We start from the raw sequence: 20,926 nt of genomic DNA, 5'->3' as shown, positions 1-20,926 counted from the left end.
TTGTTTTCGGATTTGTCATTGTGTTTTCTGACTTGTTATAATGTTTTCTGAATTGTTGTTGTGCTTTCTGAATTGTTATTTTGTTTTTTAAACTTGCATTTGCATTTGTAATTTGTTATTTTCTTTTCAGAATTGTGATTTGCTTTGCACTTCTCGGCCACCTTAGAAATCAGATAAAAAATAAAATATTTTAGAAGAGAACCCAGCATCACAGTTGTCTGAACCAATGAGCATAAAGCTGTGTAGTCAGTCAGTCGTTTCCCATCATGCTTTTGATCAGCGCAGTCGGTGGAGAGCAATATGCGCTCGACCATACCTGTCAATCCTCCCATTTTTCCCGGGATTCTCCCGTATTTTACCATTCTATCCCGCTATCATCCCGTTAAACCATCAGCTCCAGTGGCGCAGATGGAGAAGCGCGTGTCGTTGTCTTTTTGATCGACCCGGGTTCGATCCCGCCTTTAACTTTTTTTTTCTCCCTTTTCAAATCTCGTATCACATTGTAAAGGCATTTATTTTCAATAAAAAATTAAGGAAATAATCAAAACGTTGAAAATAAAGTATCGGGTAGGGTTTGGGTAGGTGTAGGGAGGGCTTTATTGTTACCAGTAAGGTGGCATCCATTTAATAATTAAAATTATAATTTACACTCAATACGTTATTATTGCATACTGTTTTATAATGTACTACAATACTGAAGTGCAGATAATTGCCACTATTTGCAACAAGTAGTATACTTGATAGTAGAAATCCTGCTATTTTAACATAGTGTAAATAGGTATTTGCACTTAGTGTAAATAGCATATTGCTAAAAATACTGCTATTTTCACTTAGTGTAAATAGAATCCATTGCTAATACGAGATTTGAAAAAGGAGGAAAAAAAATTTGGCAAAAGATGGGATCGAACTCGAGTCGATGGCGTCAAAAAGCCAACAACAAGCACTTATCCATCTGCACCACTGCAGCTGATGGTTATAGTCACTTTTAACTAAATGTAAATAGACACCCAGTATTTTTTATTCCATAGAAAGGGCAATTCATACAATACATTTAAACTGAGCTACTTTAATACCATCTCCGAACTTTCTACCACGACTCTGCTGTTCTTCGGCCGGTTCTTCCCTGTAAAAATAAAAAAAAAACATTTTAGAAGAGAACGCAGCATCACGGTTGTCTGAACCAATGAGCATTAAGCTGTGTCGTCAGTCAGTCGTTTCCCATCATGCTTTTGATCAGCGCAGTCGGTGGAGAGCAACTGCGCTCGACTGCACAATCCGATACAGCCGCGAGAGTTTTTTGGCACACGTCAGCATGACATCAGAGCAAGTCGGACGTAACTCGGACACTTTTCTAACCGGCATGCATCTCGCGGTGATCACCGGTGATCGGTTCTGCGCAGATTTTGTTAATCTCAAACAAGTATTACTATCCGTCACAGTGTTGCCAAGTCCGTGGTTTTCCTGTGGAATTGGGCTACTTTATCACTGTTGCCGGGGGTTGTTTTTCATGTCCGCGGGTTGAAGCGACCCCAATAACGTGTATTTTAGGCCCCGGAACGCGATTTTTACCGGGGTACCCCCTCGAAACGCGATTAGTTTGGGCAAGTTTTGGGTAGCAATTGGGAGGGTTTTGTTGTAAAACACCTGGCAACCCTTTTCGTCAAGCAGGTAACGTTAACGTTATTATTGCTAACATAGCGACTCATCGAAAAATACATTGGGATCATTATGATAGACCTATAGAAAAAAATATTTGAATCTTTTTCTTTTCTAAGAATGGCTTAACTTGAAGTGCTGTAAAAAAAAATGTGGAAAAAAATATATTTTTAAGGTACTTTATGATATGTTGCCATACGGCAACAGCATACAATAGTGGATCTATCTTAGAATAAGTGTAAGCTTACTTATAGTTAATATTTTTCCTCAGAAATGTTGTTTGATTCAATTGGTGCTATTATAAGCTTTAACACAGTACTTATAATTGACACCTTATACATACTTTCCAAGAACTTGTGCTTTTATTTATTCTATTCTTTTTTTGCTGAACAATGATTTATATTTGTTTTAATTTCATTACATTTTTCATGAATGTTATTTAAACTGCAAATTTATACAGTTAACACAAATATAATATATATAATGTATCATAAAACATTGACATAAAACCAAAAACATTGCAGTTCATTTTCTTAGCTTAGCTTGGCTTAGCTTTAATCCATTTTTTTCACATGAATGTGATATTTTCCAAGTAAAATAAAAAGTTGTATAAGGAAGCACATCGTACTTTTGGAATCAACATTGTCCTGTACAAAAAAATAAAAAACGACATCATACAGATCAATTTGTATACATGTTCCAAACAACCTAGAAATGAAATTCAAACATTTTTTAATATATACAATCAAAAAAGACGAGTCACAGATTCTTTGGCATTGCTACAAAATTCACATAAGTTTTCAATATTCAGATTGAAACGTTCAAGCAACTCCTTGACAGGGTAAATTTTGTGTAAAGTTTGTGTGGTGTGGTACTGCTGACGCAGGAGCCGGCGTTCTGACGTAGAACACGCATGCGCTGTGCCTTGTTTACGAGCAGAGAGTAATGCTCACGTATGCGTCATGGTAATCTCGTGAATGGCGGCAGAGACTAACCCGGAAGAAAAGAAATCGTTGAATAAAGTCGTTATTTTTGTTTTCTTTGCGCACAAAAAGTATTCTCGTAGCTTCATAAAATTACTTGAACCGCTGATGTCACATTGACTATTTTAATGATGTGGTTACTACGTCTCTGGGCCTTGAACATGGTAATGTGGTAACATGGTAACATGGCTGTCAATACAGGGTCAGAAAGCTCTCTGATTTCATCAAAAATATCTACATTTGTGTTCCGAAGATGAACGAAGGTCTTACGGGTTTGGAATGACATGAGGGTGAGTAATTAATGACAGAATTTTTGGGTGAATTATCCCTTTCACGTTTAACAATTGTCAATTGTAAATAATCATATAAAATTTTGTGTTTTTTTCCTGAATGCTTTTAAATGGGAATAAGTTGTATATCAATTACCCAACACTCATTAATGCTAAGGCTACGGTTTGCGATTTTATCTTCTCATAACATGTTTTTCCATTTCATTTCAGAGCTGTGTCTCCATCAACCAGACTGTCTGTTTCCCCAATCAGACCAGTCAAATCCCCTGTGATGACCCGCAAACAGGTCACGCAGGCCTCTGAGGTTCTGCCCCCGTGGAAACAGGCGGGGTATGTTTCAGAAGCCAGCTATACCCGCATGATTGCTGGAGCAAAACAAGTCCAGACAACCTCTACCCATGTACAAATGGAACAGCGTTGGGAAGGCTCTGTTGCTGTTCAGCAACAAGTTGGTACTGTCAAAGAGGTAAAGAATTTCCCATTAGGCAAACTTGCTTTCAATGTTTCTGCATGTTACAAACGACTTATTCAGTGGTGCCACCACTTCCTTTTCCGCAAGTGTTTATCTCATGTAAATGTTTATTTTATCAGTGAAAATGCTTGTAATGTACTCTAACGATATCTTGCAATTGCAATTCTACTTGCATGTAAAAAAGGAGCAGCAAAACATGGATGAGAAAAGTATTGCTGTTGCCACTGTGGTGGCGGCAGTGGACCAGGCTCGTAGTCGTGGGCCGCTCAGTTGCTCTCTAGAACAGCCAAGTGTTGAAACTGGCATAACTGCAGTACACATTACGTCTCAAAATGAGCAGGTAGTTTGATAGTGCTGTGGTTGTCACCCATCTAAATCTCATTCTCCCATTTTTTCCCACTGACTCCACAAAGATTTTTTATAGGATGACAATAACAGATTTTACTAGCTCATTTTTTTCAAGCCATTACTTCATCCTTACCTACCTATCCAAATGTCAACTATTTTTTGTGCATTTAGACAACAATTTAGATATTTCTTTCCACATGTTCATAGATATCATGCAAGGAAATCCAAGAGGAATCCTTCACAACTGTAACAACTCATAAAATCAATATTGATGTTTCAGCCACTAGTGAGAGATCCTTGGAAGAGATCTCATCAACTGCAGAGGTAGAATCTAGGAGAATAATATTTCAGTTGGCCACACTTCTAATGCCTTCTATCCTGTTTTTCATTCACTTCACTTTGTCTTTCAGGGAGCACCTTTTATTTTTTATGTTTAAGGGCAACATTTGAAAGGTTGCATTTGAAGTCATGGATAGGTTGATTGATTGATCCTATTGACTTTAACATTGGCAACGACGACAACAAAAATGATTATGAAGACAAAGCTTTGTCTTTTCTAAATCTTTTTAAAGCAGTGGACTTTTTTTTAATGCATAAAAAGCATCTAAAAATAGAGTTAGAGGAATATAAATGTTATTCTTTGGGTGGATTTTAAATGCAATCTATGTAAACGTTACCCTTGAATCGATGGATCTCTTTTTCAACACTTTTCAACGCTAACATTTAGTAGACAACTCCACTGGATGGTGTATTTTCCAGCTTTCGTCCCACGCTTTTGTTTTCAGTATATTCAAGCTGTGTATTTTTAGATGAGAATAGTTTCTGCCTATACATGTGTTCTAGATATTGATCAGTGATTGCTCTTGCCAGGGTGATGGGAAAAAAGCAGAAGCCGTGGCCACTGTGCTTGCTGCTGTTGATCATGCACGTATACGAAAGCCCACGCATGCTGAAGGGGCTCAGTTGGAAGAAGAGGCTGACATAAGACATCAGGAAATGCTAGCAACTAAGCAACAGGTCACAAGTAAAAAGGAGCTGTTGCTAATTCCCACTGAAATGCCAACTTCTACTACCGAGAAGAGTGTACATGTCACCCAGGTTAGAAGCATTTAACAGAACCTGAAACGTGAAAATGATTTTATTTATTTTTTTTAGAGTATTTGAATTCAAATATCCTCTGTTGATTTGTAATAGATTCAAAGAACTACTGAGGTTAGCTCCAAGGTGGAGACTGACCTTGCACCATCCCCAGTTCCACATTTCACAGTATCAAAAGTTACTGTACCAAAACCAGATCATAGCTATGAGGTAAGATTTGGTGATTACAGGCAAGCAGTGAAATCCCCCTTCTCTAAGTTACATGAATTTTTAGATATGTAGGAAAGAGGGTAATGAGAGAGAAAACTGATAGAACATAAACAAATTTGCATAAACCATATGAAATAAATCTGAAATTTGTTTTTCATTCAATTTAAATTTCGAATTAAAATATCTTGAAATCCTGCTTGCCTGAAACACGGTTTTTAGAATTCAACAGTAGATTTATGCACAGTCGGTTCCAAAAGTCTGAGACCACTATGAAAATTTGGGATATTAGTAATTTTATCAAAGTTTGAGGATTTTTGAATATTTTTCACTGTTATGTAAATTTGTCAAATAAGCAAAATTTATGCCATTTGTGCTATTGTGCTTTTCATACTTTTGGAGTTCATGCAGCTGACTGCTGCTGTCATTATAGCAAAAGGGGGACATACCAAGTACTTTTGAAAATTAAAGTACATTTAAGTTTTGTATTTAATTATATGCAATGCAAAATATGTGCATTTTCACTAGTGGTCTCAGAATTTTTGGTGTCACTTTATGTTTTAGATTTTATTTTAACATTTTAGCACTATCCTTTAACAAGTGCCACCTATACAGACCAATATAAACAAAAAAAACCACCCTCAATACCTCACATTTAAGCTTCATAATAACTCTCACCATAATTTCCGTCCATTAGTTTGTCCATCAACCTCTTATTAAACCATGAAGTTATTAATCCATCAAGTATGAGTTATCTGAAATTCCTAACAAATTAATTTTTCCTACCATCCTTCTAAAAAAGGTTCCGTGACTCTTCCCCTCTGTGTGGCTAAACAAAAGTGATCGTTTTTGTGGTATTCTGTGGTAATGTTGCTCTTCTTGGGTTGGTCAGGTTTCAATAGCAGGTTCTGCTATTGCCACACTACAAAAAGGGTTATCCTCAACAACTGCAGCTCAAAAGATCATCAAGCCTGTCAAGCCTCCAACACATAAGATTGTGGAGACTCGTGTGACCCCAGAGCCGACTCCTCCTCCTTTTAGAGACACTGCAGAGAGATATCAGGCTCATTTTGAAACCGAGTTACACAGAAAGATAGGCGTTTCATTTGCTGGGGAAGAATGGGACACAAAGGTTTGTAGTTTGGCGTGTTTTCCACTTGTAAAGCTAACATTTGCCTTAATATCACTGGTTATTCTTCATCATATAGAGTCTTGTGTGGTTGGATTATCACTTACTGAAAGATTCCTCAAGGCCTAACCATTTTCCTTACAGATCTCATCTGATATACAGAGGATTTCTTCTCATCATCTCCTCCTAATCTTTATCAGATTAAAATTTTTTTTCATACTCAGACAAGCTCTTTCTTTTTAATATAATTTGTGCCAATTCGCTAACAAAATAATTGTGTGCCGGAGTCACTTGGTAAATGTTGAATTTTTCCTGCAGGTTGTTGAGACTGCAGCGATCCCCTCAGCTATCAAAGAGCCTGTAGTGCCCCCTACGTTGATGGCAGTAAGTGTTTTATTAGCATTTTAATTAACTTCTGATTTTTAGAATCCCTTAAAGAATCACTAAATACAAATTGGTGTCTTGTTCATTAGGGTTTGAAGAATGTGACTGTCACAGAGGGAGAGTCTATCACTCTGGAGTGCCAGATTTCAGGCCACCCTACCCCAGCCATTATGTGGTTCAGAGAGGATTACAGAATTGAGCACTCCATTGACTTCCAGATCACTTATGAAAACAGCTATGCCCGCTTGGTGATCCGTGAGGCCTTTGCTGAAGACAGTGGCCGCTTCACTTGCACTGCAACCAGTGAGGCTGGAACTATCAGCACCTCATGCTACCTGCTTGTCAAAGGTAAACCTTGAAATTATTTTATTTTTAATTCTAATTAAATTTATTTTGTGGCACTGCTTATTTTAAGTGTATGTATGTAATAAAGCTATAAAATATGTTCCAAAATGTTTTAAAACAAAACCACAAATAAGATTCAGTTCACAATATTGCAAACCCATCTGCATTTCTTTTGAACCCAAAGTTGAAATTGAAAGTTGAAAGAAGCACAAAAAGCATAAAACACGGGATAATTTATTGTATGTTTATTTATGTAGTTATTTATTTACTTACTTTTCATAGAACTGACCTAGGTAAAGGGGTAGGATTTTGGTAAAATGGGACTGGGAGGATGTTGGGGTTTAGATCACATAGTGTGCTATTAGTTTTCTATATTTTGCATACTATTAAAATCTTATAATAAAAGAGAATAAACAAACAAAAAATGCAGGATATCCCTCCATACCTTAACCATTTTTTAAAAAACAGCAACAACAACAAAAACCATTTATCTTATCTTTTTTTACAGTGTCTGAGGAGATTGAGAGCAGAGAGGACATTACTGTCCAGGAGAAACAGTAAGTTACAATGGCAAGAGCAAGGACTCTTGCACCTTAACTAGTAAAAAAAGTAGAACTGATGGATAACATACTTTAATAATTGTTGTAATTATTTTGTGTGTGTGTTTTAAACAAGGACTGTCATTGAAGCCAAAGAGGAGACCATTTCTGAAATAAGTGCGGTCTCTGTGGAAACTGGAGCACCTGCTGCTCCTTTCTTTGTGAAGAAGCCAGTGGTTCAGAAGCTGGTCGAGGGGGGCAGTGTTGTCTTTGAGTGCCAGATCGGAGGAAGCCCTAAGCCCCATATTTACTGGAAGAAGAGTGGAGTTCCACTCACTACTGGATACAGGTATAGATTTTCAGTACAGTTTGAATCTGGTTGGTCTCTACACAGTAAAACAGAAAGCTAATACTTTCCTTGTAATTGAACAGATATAGAGTTAGCTATAACAAGGATACAGGGGCATGTAAGTTGGAAATTTCTATGACATTTGCTGATGATGCTGGAGAGTACACCATCTTTGCCAAGAACCAACATGGAGAGGTGTCTGCTTCCACGAGCCTTCTTGAAGAAGGTTAGTTGTGAATAAAGTAATTATTAACTGTGATTTCCATATAAAAAAAAAAAAAAGTTTTGAACAGAAGAATCAACATGCCATTATGATTTTACAGAGGAGTTTGAAGTCTATATGAAGAAACTGGATGTGACATATGTAACGGAAGTGACGACAGTGGTGCAGGAGCCCAAAGTGGCAGATGTGCCCCCTGTAGTTGTAAGCGAATATGAAAAAGAGATGATGCAAAGGAGGATGGCTCAGCAAACACAGATGATGCAGTCCTTCATCTCAGAGACGGTAATGAATTTATATGGGAAAAGTTATTTTAATCATTTTTGAATGAGATCATAAATCAAATTTAAAAAAATGAACTTTCAGTTTGCTTACTAAGAAATGCCTCTAAAAATGTAATTTAATAAAATGAAATTACATATGGATTTCATATATATACATTTTGTTATTTTCAGGAATTTCAAATATCTGCAATTGAACGAAAAATAATCCAAGAGATTGAAATCCGCATCCTTAAAATAACTTACCGAGAACTGGTGATTGAGGATGGTGAGGAGATGGTCATGAATGTTGCTGAGCATGAGGCTGTCGGATCCTCATTTAGCACTCCAGTCAAAAGCTACAGAATTCTGGAAGGAATGGGTGTTACTTTCCATTGCAAGATGGAAGGAACACCATCACCAAAGGTAAGGGTGCTAATTCTATTGATAAACGGTATTCTCATCACAGCACAATATATATAAGTAATTTTACGTCATTTGTGTTAAATAGATTGCCTGGTATAAAGACGGTAAGCGCATTAAGCATGGAGGCCGCTATCAGATGGAGGTTCTACAAGATGGTAGAGCTAGTCTGCGCCTACCTGTGGTTTTGCCAGAAGATGAGGGCATCTATACTGCATTTGCTAGCAATATGAAGGGTAATGCTGTCAGTTCTGGAAAGCTCTATGTGGAGTCCACAGCAGCTGCTCAGCCTTACTACCCACAGGCCGAAGCTGTGAGGAGAGTCCAGTGAGTTGCCTTTGCCTTACTAAGCTTCATCTTTATTCGCTGTTATGACTAGATATAATGTAATGTTGTCCACATTTACCCTTCTAATGTTTTAGGTCTACATCTCCAATGTCTGCTCGCTCAACTAGTTACTCCCCTGGCCGTTCCCCTGCTCGCTCTGTTAGCCGTTCTCCTGCTCGTAGACTTGATGACACTGATGAGAGTCAACTGGAGAGGCTATATAAGCCTGTCTTTGTACAGAAGCCATCATCCTTCAGGTGTTCTGAAGGACAGACTGCAAGGTTTGACTTAAAAGTAGTTGGAAGACCTATGCCCGACACTTACTGGTTCCACAATGGTAAGTGTTTTTTTTAAACTACAGTACTGTTCAAAAAAAATATATATTTTTAAAGAAATGAATACTTTTATTGAGCAAGGATGTGTTCATTTGGTCAAAATTGACAGTAACAACATTTCTAACATTACAAAAGATTTGTATTTTAAATAAAATTTGAAGTTTGTCAAAGAATCCTGAACAAAATGCATCAGAGTGTTTTTTTTGTTTGCATATTTGATTTATTTCTTGCTTGTTGAAAATGGAACAGAAACGTTTATTGTTTTTAATTATCTTTACCAAAGGACAACAAGTGGTCAATGACTACACCCACAAGATTGTGGTAAAGGAGGATGGTACTCAGTCAATGATTGTGGTTCCTGCCATGCCTCAGGACTCCGGAGAGTGGACAGTTGTTGCTCAGAACAGAGCTGGAAAGACTACAGCATCTATGACTCTCACCGTAGAAGGTAAACCATTTGTTTTTGTTCTAAAAACTATGTTAGGTCTAGATTTGGTGGTGTGGGAGATTGTGTAAACTCATGGCTTACATATTACAGCAAAGGAAAATTTGGTCCGACCCCAGTTCATTGAAAAGCTAAAGAATATCAGTGTTAAGGAAGGAAGTTTGGTTGAGTTGGCAGTAAAAGCCATTGGAAACCCCCTCCCTGACATTGTCTGGCTGAAAAACAGTGACATCATCTCTCCTCATAAATACCCTCACATCAAGTAAGTGACTTGCTTTTCAAATTGTTTAATTATGGTCTCTTTGTGGTACTAATCTGTTAAATCCAAAATTTGTATTGCAGAATTGAGGGTACCAAAGGACAGGCACATTTCCAGATTCCTCAGACTGCTGGCTCTGACAGTGCGTGGTACACAGCCACAGCCATTAACAAAACTGGCAGAGATACCACTCGCTGCAGAGTCAATGTAGAGGTTGAGTTCACCGAACCTGAACCAGAAAGAAGACTCATCATTCCCAAAGGAACATATAAGGCAAAGGACATTGCTCCACCAGAAATTGAACCACTGCATCTTCGCTATGGTCAGGAACAGTGGGAAGAGGGTGACCTCTATGACAAGGAAAAGCAACAGAAGCCACACTTTAAAAAGAAGCTTACTTCAGTCAGGCTGAAGCGATTTGGACCTGTGCACTTTGAGTGCAGACTGACCCCTATTGGTGACCCAACTATGGTTGTTGAGTGGCTGCATGATGGCAAGCCACTGGAAGCTGCTAACAGACTGCGTATGATCAATGAGTTTGGCTATTGCAGTCTTGATTATGAAGTTGCTTATTCCAGAGATAGTGGCATCATTACTTGCAGAGCTACCAACAAATTTGGTGCTGACCAGACCTCGGCTACACTAATTGTGAAGGACGAAAAGGGTCTAGTGGAGGATAGTCAGTTGCCAGAAGGTAAAATGCACAGAATGGATGAAATAGAGCGAATTGCCCATGAGGGCGCACCCTCAGGAGTAACTGGAGATGACATGTCAGAGAAGACCAAGCCAGAGATTGTCTTGCTCCCAGAACCCATAAAAGTATTCGAGAGTGAAACAGCCAAATACCGTTGTAGAGTGACTGGTTACCCTACTCCCAAAGTCAACTGGTACCTAAATGGACAGCTCATTCGAAAGAGCAAACGATTCAGACTACACTATGATGGCATTCACTATATGGAAATCACTGACTGTAAGTCATATGATTCTGGAGAAGTCAAAGTATTGGCTGAGAACCCAGAGGGTACAGCTGAGCACACTGTCAAGCTTGAAATCCAACAGAAGGAAGACTTCCGGTCAATTTTGCGCCGTGCTCCTGAGAAGGCTCCAGAGGCATCTGGCCCTGAACCTGGCAGAGTATCTTTCGATGTTGTGAAGGTAGATAAACCCACAGAGGCTTCACAAGCAAAAGAAGTTGTCAGACTGAGGAAGGCTGAGAGAGTTGTTCATGAAAAATCCACAGAAGAGACTGAAGAGCTGCGAAGCAAATTTAAACGCAGGACTGAAGAGGGCTATTATGAAGCCATATCTTCAGTTGAGATGAAGTCTCGCAGAAAGGATGAATCTTATGAAGGAATGCTAAAGAAGAGAAAAGAAGAACTTATGCACTGGACCAAAGAGTTGTCTGAGTCAGAAAAGAAGAAAGAGGAGGAGGAAGGCAAACTTAAAATTCCTACAATCAGACCTGAGAAAATTACACTCTCTCCCAGCATGGAGGCTCCAAAGATCTTGGAAAGAATTCAGAGCCAGACAGTGTCTCTGTCTGATGAAGTTCGCTTCCGTTGTAGGGTTGTTGGTAAACCAGATCCAGAGTGCCAGTGGTTCAAAAATGGCATTTTACTTGAGAAGTCAGATCGTATTTATTGGTATTGGCCCGAGGACCATGTCTGTGAATTAGTAATCAGAGATGTCTCAGCTGAGGACTCTGCTAGTATCATGGTCAAAGCCATTAACATTGCTGGTGAGGCCTCAAGCCATGCTTTCTTGTTGGTGCAAGGTATGTATTGTCATTTATATATCAGTGTTACTCTTATGATCATTGTTTATGTCAGAGTTACTTTATCTATTAAATTCTCTTCGGGTTTTTGCAGCCAAGCAGCTTATATCTTTTACCCAGACACTGGAGGATGCCTATGCTAAAGAGAAAGACACAATGGTAACCTTTGAATGTGAGACAAATGAGCCATTTGTCAAAGTCAAATGGATGAAGAACAATGCCGAAATTTTCTCCGGAGACAAATACAGGATGCACTCTGACAGAAAGGTGCACTTCCTATCTGTGCTGATAATCGACATGCAAGATGATGCAGAGTACACTTGTGCTTTAGTTGATGATGACCACATAAGAACTTCTGCCAAACTTCATGTTGAAGGTTAGCTTACACTCAGCTGTTGCTTTTTTATTTCACATTTACATCTTTGAATTTTTGGTCAAACATCTAATTTGTTTTACAGGTGCACCATTGGAAATTATTAAAAATCTGGAGAGCGTTGAAGTGCCTGAGACATACTCTGGAGAGTTTGAATGTGAGCTGTCCCGTGTAGATGCCGAAGGCACCTGGTACTTTGAGAATAAAGAAGTTACGCCAAGCCTTAAATATGTTGTATCCTCTCGTCGTGGCCGACACTCCCTGTCTGTAAAAGACGTTAGGAAGGAGGACCAAGGCAAATACACTTTTAAAGTGGGTGATCTGAAGACAAGTGCCACACTGAAGATGAAATGTACGTAGAATTTTAATATAATTTATATAATATTATGAATATAATTTGTAGTGTTGGAGTATTTTCCAGTAAATTAGGAACTTCATTAAAGATTTTATGTAAACAACTGTATAATTTTATTTTATTTCAGTGCGTCCTGTAACTCTGATGCAAGGCCTCTCTGATCTGACAATTTGTGAGGGTGATATTGCCCAGCTGGAGGTGCGATTCTCTCAGGAAAATGTTTCCTCAGACTGCTGGCTCTGACAGTGCGTGGTACACAGCCACAGCCATTAACAAAACTGGCAGAGATACCACTCGCTGCAGAGTCAATGTAGAGGTTGAGTTCACCGAACCTGAACCAGAAAGAAGACTCATCATTCCCAAAGGAACATATAAGGCAAAGGACATTGCTCCACCAGAAATTGAACCACTGCATCTTCGCTATGGTCAGGAACAGTGGGAAGAGGGTGACCTCTATGACAAGGAAAAGCAACAGAAGCCACACTTTAAAAAGAAGCTTACTTCAGTCAGGCTGAAGCGATTTGGACCTGTGCACTTTGAGTGCAGACTGACCCCTATTGGTGACCCAACTATGGTTGTTGAGTGGCTGCATGATGGCAAGCCACTGGAAGCTGCTAACAGACTGCGTATGATCAATGAGTTTGGCTATTGCAGTCTTGATTATGAAGTTGCTTATTCCAGAGATAGTGGCATCATTACTTGCAGAGCTACCAACAAATTTGGTGCTGACCAGACCTCGGCTACACTAATTGTGAAGGACGAAAAGGGTCTAGTGGAGGATAGTCAGTTGCCAGAAGGTAAAATGCACAGAATGGATGAAATAGAGCGAATTGCCCATGAGGGCGCACCCTCAGGAGTAACTGGAGATGACATGTCAGAGAAGACCAAGCCAGAGATTGTCTTGCTCCCAGAACCCATAAAAGTATTCGAGAGTGAAACAGCCAAATACCGTTGTAGAGTGACTGGTTACCCTACTCCCAAAGTCAACTGGTACCTAAATGGACAGCTCATTCGAAAGAGCAAACGATTCAGACTACACTATGATGGCATTCACTATATGGAAATCACTGACTGTAAGTCATATGATTCTGGAGAAGTCAAAGTATTGGCTGAGAACCCAGAGGGTACAGCTGAGCACACTGTCAAGCTTGAAATCCAACAGAAGGAAGACTTCCGGTCAATTTTGCGCCGTGCTCCTGAGAAGGCTCCAGAGGCATCTGGCCCTGAACCTGGCAGAGTATCTTTCGATGTTGTGAAGGTAGATAAACCCTCACAAGCAAAACAAGCAAAAGAAGTTGTCAGACTGAGGAAGGCTGAGAGAGTTGTTCATGAAAAATCCACTGAAGAGCTGGAAGAGCTGCGAAGCAAATTTAAACGCAGGACTGAAGAGGGCTATTATGAAGCCATATCTTCAGTTGAGATGAAGTCTCGCAGAAAGGATGAATCTTATGAAGGAATGCTAAAGAAGAGAAAAGAAGAACTTATGCACTGGACCAAAGAGTTGTCTGAGTCAGAAAAGAAGAAAGAGGAGGAGGAAGGCAAACTTAAAATTCCTACAATCAGACCTGAGAAAATTACACTCTCTCCCAGCATGGAGGCTCCAAAGATCTTGGAAAGAATTCAGAGCCAGACAGTGTCTCTGTCTGATGAAGTTCGCTTCCGTTGTAGGGTTGTTGGTAAACCAGATCCAGAGTGCCAGTGGTTCAAAAATGGCATTTTACTTGAGAAGTCAGATCGTATTTATTGGTATTGGCCCGAGGACCATGTCTGTGAATTAGTAATCAGAGATGTCTCAGCTGAGGACTCTGCTAGTATCATGGTCAAAGCCATTAACATTGCTGGTGAGGCCTCAAGCCATGCTTTCTTGTTGGTGCAAGGTATGTATTGTCATTTATATATCAGTGTTACTCTTATGATCATTGTTTATGTCAGAGTTACTTTATCTATTAAATTCTCTTCGGGTTTTTGCAGCCAAGCAGCTTATATCTTTTACCCAGACACTGGAGGATGCCTATGCTAAAGAGAAAGACACAATGGTAACCTTTGAATGTGAGACAAATGAGCCATTTGTCAAAGTCAAATGGATGAAGAACAATGCCGAAATTTTCTCCGGAGACAAATACAGGATGCACTCTGACAGAAAGGTGCACTTCCTATCTGTGCTGATAATCGACATGCAAGATGATGCAGAGTACACTTGTGCTTTAGTTGATGATGACCACATAAGAACTTCTGCCAAACTTCATGTTGAAGGTTAGCTTACACTCAGCTGTTGCTTTTTTATTTCACATTTACATCTTTGAATTTTTGGTCAAACATCTAATTTGTTTTACAGGTGCACCATTGGAAATTATTAAAAATCTGGAGAGCGTTGAAGTGCCTGAGACATACTCTGGAGAGTTTGAATGTGAGCTGTCCCGTGTAGATGCCGAAGGCACCTGGTACTTTGAGAATAAAGAAGTTACGCCAAGCCTTAAATATGTTGTATCCTCTCGTCGTGGCCGACACTCCCTGTCTGTAAAAGACGTTAGGAAGGAGGACCAAGGCAAATACACTTTTAAAGTGGGTGATCTGAAGACAAGTGCCACACTGAAGATGAAATGTACGTAGAATTTTAATATAATTTATATAATATTATGAATATAATTTGTAGTGTTGGAGTATTTTCCAGTAAATTAGGAACTTCATTAAAGATTTTATGTAAACAACTGTATAATTTTATTTTATTTCAGTGCGTCCTGTAACTCTGATGCAAGGCCTCTCTGATCTGACAATTTGTGAGGGTGATATTGCCCAGCTGGAGGTGCGATTCTCTCAGGAAAATGTGGAGGGAACATGGATGAAAAATGGCCAGCCCATCTCTGCCACAGACAGAATTCACATTGTCATTGACAAACTTGTCCACAAACTTCTGGTCGAAAATGTCAACAGGGATGATGCAGGAGTCTACTCATTTGTTGTTCCTATTCAAAACATTTCTACAACCGGAAAACTTACTGTCCAAAGTAAGTTGGTTTTTGATGCTGATGCATAGACTTTAAAAAACTGAAATACCGCAAGAGAATGCAGAAATGTAACTAGTCTTTTCTTCCCTCTTTACAGCAATTGAAATCATATCACCTCTAAAGGATGTCCGTTCTATAGAGGGTACGAAGGCAGTACTAGAAGCTAAAATCTCTGCCTCTGATGTTGCTTCTGTGAAATGGTACCAAAATGACAAGCTCCTTGTGGCTAGTGAGAGAATCCAGATGGTTGCCAAAGGAACCAAACAGAGACTAGTTTTGAATAGGTCCTTTGCTTCTGATGAAGGACACTATAAGATGGTTGTCGGCAGAGTGGAAACAGCTTGTAAACTTACTATTGAGAGTGAGTATTTCTGTTATTGAACCAATATAACACCTTTTTTTAGTGTTTGCTTAAAGTTAAGTTTTATGGGTTTCCATTATTAATGAACATATTTATGTCATACAGAGGTCAGCATCGTCAAGCACATGCAGGACTGTGTGTGCACTGAAACTCAGAATGTCACCTTTGAAGTAGAATTATCCCACACTGGTATAGATGCCTATTGGACCTTCAAGAATCAGCCTCTCAAGGCTGGACCCAAATACAAAATTGAGTCCAAAGGGAAGCACTATAGCCTGACCATCATCAACGCTATGAAGGATGAAGAGGGCCAGTATACATTTGCAGCAGGCGAAAAGACATCCAGTGCAAAACTAACTGTATCAGGTATGATTTTTGTCATTTGTCAAATATCTGTCAAGTTGATGCACAGATATTGCCTCACGGTTATGATTTTCTTACACTAGGTGGAGCTATAAACAGACCACTCCATGATGTGACTGTAGCAGAATCCCAAACTGCTGTTCTGGAGTGTGAGGTTGCCAACCCCACCTCTGAAGGAAAGTGGCTTAAGGATGGCCACTCTGTTAACTTTAGTGACAATGTCAGAAGTGAGGATATAGGTGCAGTCCGCCGACTTGTCTTTGTTATCACAAGACCACAAGATATTGGGGAGTACACCTACCAAGTGGCAAACTCCAAGACATCTGCCAACTTAAGGGTTGAAGGTACTTTTACTACCATGTTTTGAAGGCAGAATTCCTTTTCCATACTGAACATATTTTTCCTTTGTGTGCAACTGATTGCAAATGTGTCTTCCACAGCTGTGAAGATCAAGAAAACATTGAAGAACCAAACAGTCACCGAAACCCAAGAGGCAGTGTTTAGTCTTGAACTGACTCATTTAGATGTGAAAGGATCCCAGTGGATCAAGAATGGAATAGAAATTGTCCCTAGTGACAAATATGAGATAACAGTAGATGGATTGGTTCACACCTTAAAGATCAAGAACTGCAACTCCCAAGATGAATCAGTCTATGGATTTAAACTGGGAAAACTCTCTGCTAATGCCAGACTGAATGTTGAAAGTAAGTTTATTATTTGCCAAAATCAAAGACAATTTGCCTTTAAAAAACAAAAAAAAACTCTAATATGCAAATTCATTCTATTGCAGCTGTTAAGATTGTGAAAAAGCCGAAAGATGTGACTTCCCTGGTCAATGGAACTGCCTCTTTTGAGCTGAGTTTATCCCATGATAACATACCTGTTCAATGGATGTTCAAAAACCAAGAGCTGAAACCTAGTGCTAATGTTCAAATAATGTCTGAAAGAAAAGCACATAAGCTGGTCATTCAAAATGTTGATGAAAGCAGTGATGGAGAGTACACAGCTGTAGTTGGACATTTACAATGCAGCGCATATTTACATGTTGAATGTAAGTATCAATTTAAAGATGTCCCCTACCAAAACTTGTCTAGTGTCTAAAATACACTGCTAAGTCCATATAATGACTATTTCAGCTTTGAGAGTCACAAAGCCCCTGAAGAACATTGAGGTTCCAGAGACCCATGTGGCCACGTTTGAATGTGAAGTTTCACATTTCAATGTTCCATCCACCTGGCTGAAAAATGGAGTTGAGATTGAGATGAGTGAGAAGTTCAGGATTGTGGTGCAGGGCAAACTGCATCAGCTGAAGATCATGAATACCAGCAGAGATGATTCTGCAGAATACACTTTTGTATGTGGAAATGACAAAGTCTCTGCCACCCTGACAGTTAACCGTAAGTTATTTTTCATGTTATTTGCTAATGCTTAAGTGCTCACCAGACATGTATTTAATAATTCAAAAGAAGCTAAAATGGCAACAAAAATTCAGAATTCAGTCAATGAATGTTTCTTCCCTCTCCTTCAGCTGTCCTCATCACATCTATGCTCAAAGACCTGAATGCACAAGAGAAGGACACCATCACATTTGAGGTGACCGTCAACTATGAAGGCATCACCTACAAATGGCTGAAGAATGGTGTAGAAATCCGATCCAGTGATAGATGCCAAACTCGCACCAAACAGTTCACTCACTCGCTCACTATCCGAAATGTTCACTTTGGGGATGTTGGAGAGTACAAATTTGTGGCTGGATCTGCTGAAACCGCAGCAAAGCTGTTTGTTGAAGGTAATATTTGCTTTTGTTATAAAGTTTTTCATATTTTTTATTTTCGGTTTATCCTGTTCATTCTGATCAAGTTGTTTTGTCATCATCAATTTAAGCTCGTGTCATCGAGTTCACCAAGCACATCAAGGACATTAAAGTTACTGAGAAGAAGAAGGCCACTTTTGAATGTGAACTCTCTGAGCCCAATGTCCAAGTAACATGGATGAAAGATGGTCAGGAACTTGAAATATCCGAAAGGTACTCCAGATGTTGGTTTTGCATATCCATTCACAGTTTTCCTCTTTGACATCTATTAAGTTCAGTGTCTTGATGGAGATATCATCTTCACTGTTTAGGTACAAAGTGTCCACAGAGCGACACCTACATCGTCTTATGATCCAAACTGTACGCATGTCTGATGCTGGTGAATACTCTGTGGTTGCTGGATCTAGTGTATCGAAAGCTGCCCTCACAGTTGAGGGCAAGGATGTGCGTATCAGTGAACCTGCCGAGAAAGAAATCACCGTAAGTACCAAGCTGTCTTAAATATTATTTACTGACAAGCAGTGATCAGCCAATCAATAATGCATTCAATTGCTTTTTTTATTGCAATTTTAATCCAGGTACTTGAGAAACAACGAGCTACATTTGAATTTGAAGTCAATGAGGATGACATTGAGGGTCGCTGGCTAAGAAATGGAGTCGAGATCCAGTTTTCTGTAGATCAGCGCTTCAACTATGCCATTATTAGAAAAATTCATCGCCTGACAATCACAGAAACATACAGAAGCGATGCTGGAGAATACACATTCATTGCTGGAAAGAACAGGAGTGTTGTGACCCTACTTGTTAACAGTGAGTTTGGTCTCAAAACTTTTTGATTCTTTTAGTGCAATCTGTCAAAATGTTTATGCAGTGACATACAGTGATATACATTTTTATACATGCAGTATTGAGGGTAATTAGATAACATAATTAGAGCTAAAAAGTAAAGTAAGAAATATACATTATAATTCCTGAGTTACTTTGCCAAATAGGTAAGAGGCATTACTTTTCCATTTTATTTATTTGCTGACAAATGCAATTAAAAGGCATTTAATGGACATTATAAAGACATATCTACCATGCTAAACTACTTGCATAAAAAGTATTTTATAAAGTCTTTTATGTTGATGTCTTATATGGAATATAATGTTTCTTAGTTTATTTGTCTCTGTATGTCTATTATTTATTCTTATTCAACATTATTGCATTGTTCAGTCCCTGAGCCTCCTCAGATCATCAGGCACATGGAGCCCCTGTCTGTTGAGGCTGGCAAACCTGCACGTTTCTCTGTGGAAGTGAAAGGAATTCCTCAGCCTCAGGTATCTTGGTATAAGAACTCTCAGGCCCTGTCTTCTGGCTTCAAGTGTAAGTTCCTGAGGGAGGGAAATGAGCACACATTGCTACTTATCGAAGTCTTCCCAGAGGATGCAGCTCAGTACAACTGTGAAGCTAAGAATGACTATGGAGTAGCCACAAGCTCTGCGTCACTTAATGTGGAAGGTAAAGAAAAACACATGAAAAAATTCACAATGAATTATAGGTACATAATTTGCTTATGCTTGCTATGCCTTTTACTCCTCAGTTCCAGAAGTTGTTTCCCCTGACACTGGAGCACCACTGTCACCACCTGTCGTCATAACACCAATACGCAACACTTCTGCCAATGAAGGACAATCTACTAGGTTCCAATGTCGTGTCTCAGGGGAAGGTGAGATCAGTAATCATAACTCTGTTCCAAACCTAGTGAGCTGCTTATTGTCTACATAGGCATCTGCCTTTTCTGCTAGCATCCTAAGTCCCATAAGTGAGTAATTTGTAATGATCTGCATAGTTAGACAATCTCAGAGCTTGTTGCAGTACATTATGGGATTGCATTCACCTTGGATACATGCAATGCAATTTAAGGATTTGGCTAAAACTAGTTATCTTAGGAGACAGAATTATTAAAATCCAACATTTTAGTATAGCTTTTACATTGGGAGCACTTTTATGATCCTTTAAAATGAAGTTGGCTGGGTGTTAAATAAATGATATCACATTGAGATTGCAATAAATTATTATTATTTCTCAAAGTAGTAATAATAATATTTTTAGCAATGTCATACAACCAAGATATTTTTTCATACTTGTTTTAATTTATACCATTCTGTTGTCTTATTTGACAAAAAAATAAAAATGCAATGTCTTGTTGTAAATTAATTGTTATATTTTCATTTGATTTACATTTTAAAAGATTGATTAAATTGTTAGTTTTAATTGATTTTATTAGACACCATTTTTGATATTAAATCTGTATTAAATTATAAAACACAGAAATCATAAAAATAAAAATAAAAAGGAAAACAGAATTTAAGGAAAATTAAAATGGATTATGTATAATATAATGGCCTTATATTAAAAGGTAGCTTACTATGTGGAGTTTAATTGTGAAAAATCAAGCTTTGTTCAAATTCATTCTCGAGGTCTAACAAACATTAACAATGGTAAATAAATATTGTGTTAAATATTAATATTGTCTAATATGGAAAACAATATTGTGGTCATACTTTTGCCCATATCTCCCAGCCCTACTCACTAGGTTATGGAGCAGAGCCCATATGCTGGCACATAAGATCGAGTAAATAGTAAATTGTACTATTAAAGGCAGAGTAAGTGATTTCTGGTAGCCAATGTTGATATTTTAAATCACCAAAACAAACACGGCCCTACCCCAAAAGGATCTTGCCCCTATTTTGATAGCTCCGCCCCACATATACGTACGCAACCCAGGCAACGATTAGTTCTGTGAAACAAAGCAAAACCAATGTTACACC

General features: G+C 38.7%; 2 protein-coding genes across 2 annotated transcripts in view; both read left to right on the top strand.

Moving 5' to 3' along the window:
• Positions 1-13,888, top strand: part of LOC107714356 (titin-like) — a 20,726-nt gene extending 6,838 nt beyond the window's left edge. Inside the window, exons 7-27 of the mRNA XM_016520178.1 lie at positions 3,140-3,395; positions 4,620-4,847; positions 4,944-5,057; positions 5,947-6,186; positions 6,502-6,567; positions 6,657-6,915; positions 7,421-7,469; positions 7,588-7,800; positions 7,884-8,026; positions 8,124-8,305; positions 8,476-8,706; positions 8,792-9,030; positions 9,126-9,367; positions 9,649-9,813; positions 9,904-10,072; positions 10,153-11,843; positions 11,938-12,219; positions 12,302-12,568; positions 12,699-12,803; positions 12,838-13,808; positions 13,874-13,888. Of these exons, the coding sequence (XP_016375664.1) occupies positions 3,140-3,395; positions 4,620-4,847; positions 4,944-5,057; positions 5,947-6,186; positions 6,502-6,567; positions 6,657-6,915; positions 7,421-7,469; positions 7,588-7,800; positions 7,884-8,026; positions 8,124-8,305; positions 8,476-8,706; positions 8,792-9,030; positions 9,126-9,367; positions 9,649-9,813; positions 9,904-10,072; positions 10,153-11,843; positions 11,938-12,219; positions 12,302-12,568; positions 12,699-12,803; positions 12,838-13,808; positions 13,874-13,888 (6,127 nt within the window). The remainder of the gene's footprint in view (positions 1-3,139; positions 3,396-4,619; positions 4,848-4,943; positions 5,058-5,946; positions 6,187-6,501; positions 6,568-6,656; positions 6,916-7,420; positions 7,470-7,587; positions 7,801-7,883; positions 8,027-8,123; positions 8,306-8,475; positions 8,707-8,791; positions 9,031-9,125; positions 9,368-9,648; positions 9,814-9,903; positions 10,073-10,152; positions 11,844-11,937; positions 12,220-12,301; positions 12,569-12,698; positions 12,804-12,837; positions 13,809-13,873) is intronic.
• Positions 13,889-13,928: 40 nt separating this feature from the next.
• Positions 13,929-20,926, top strand: part of ttn.2 (titin, tandem duplicate 2) — a 163,180-nt gene continuing 156,182 nt past the window's right edge. The window contains exons 1-16 of the mRNA XM_016520236.1: positions 13,929-14,448; positions 14,543-14,824; positions 14,907-15,173; positions 15,304-15,576; positions 15,674-15,937; positions 16,043-16,303; positions 16,384-16,644; positions 16,741-17,004; positions 17,091-17,351; positions 17,437-17,697; positions 17,829-18,089; positions 18,185-18,326; positions 18,425-18,593; positions 18,692-18,923; positions 19,329-19,613; positions 19,696-19,821. Of these exons, the coding sequence (XP_016375722.1) occupies positions 13,992-14,448; positions 14,543-14,824; positions 14,907-15,173; positions 15,304-15,576; positions 15,674-15,937; positions 16,043-16,303; positions 16,384-16,644; positions 16,741-17,004; positions 17,091-17,351; positions 17,437-17,697; positions 17,829-18,089; positions 18,185-18,326; positions 18,425-18,593; positions 18,692-18,923; positions 19,329-19,613; positions 19,696-19,821 (4,066 nt within the window). The 5' untranslated portion in view covers positions 13,929-13,991. The remainder of the gene's footprint in view (positions 14,449-14,542; positions 14,825-14,906; positions 15,174-15,303; positions 15,577-15,673; positions 15,938-16,042; positions 16,304-16,383; positions 16,645-16,740; positions 17,005-17,090; positions 17,352-17,436; positions 17,698-17,828; positions 18,090-18,184; positions 18,327-18,424; positions 18,594-18,691; positions 18,924-19,328; positions 19,614-19,695; positions 19,822-20,926) is intronic.

The sequence above is a fragment of the Sinocyclocheilus rhinocerous genome, unplaced genomic scaffold, assembly GCF_001515625.1.
Source record: "Sinocyclocheilus rhinocerous isolate Xijiao unplaced genomic scaffold, SAMN03320098_v1.1 scaffold449, whole genome shotgun sequence".
Taxonomy (NCBI): Eukaryota; Metazoa; Chordata; class Actinopteri; order Cypriniformes; family Cyprinidae; genus Sinocyclocheilus; species Sinocyclocheilus rhinocerous.
The sequence above is the reverse complement of the archived record's forward strand: the minus strand, read 5'-3'. Positions and strand labels throughout refer to the sequence as shown.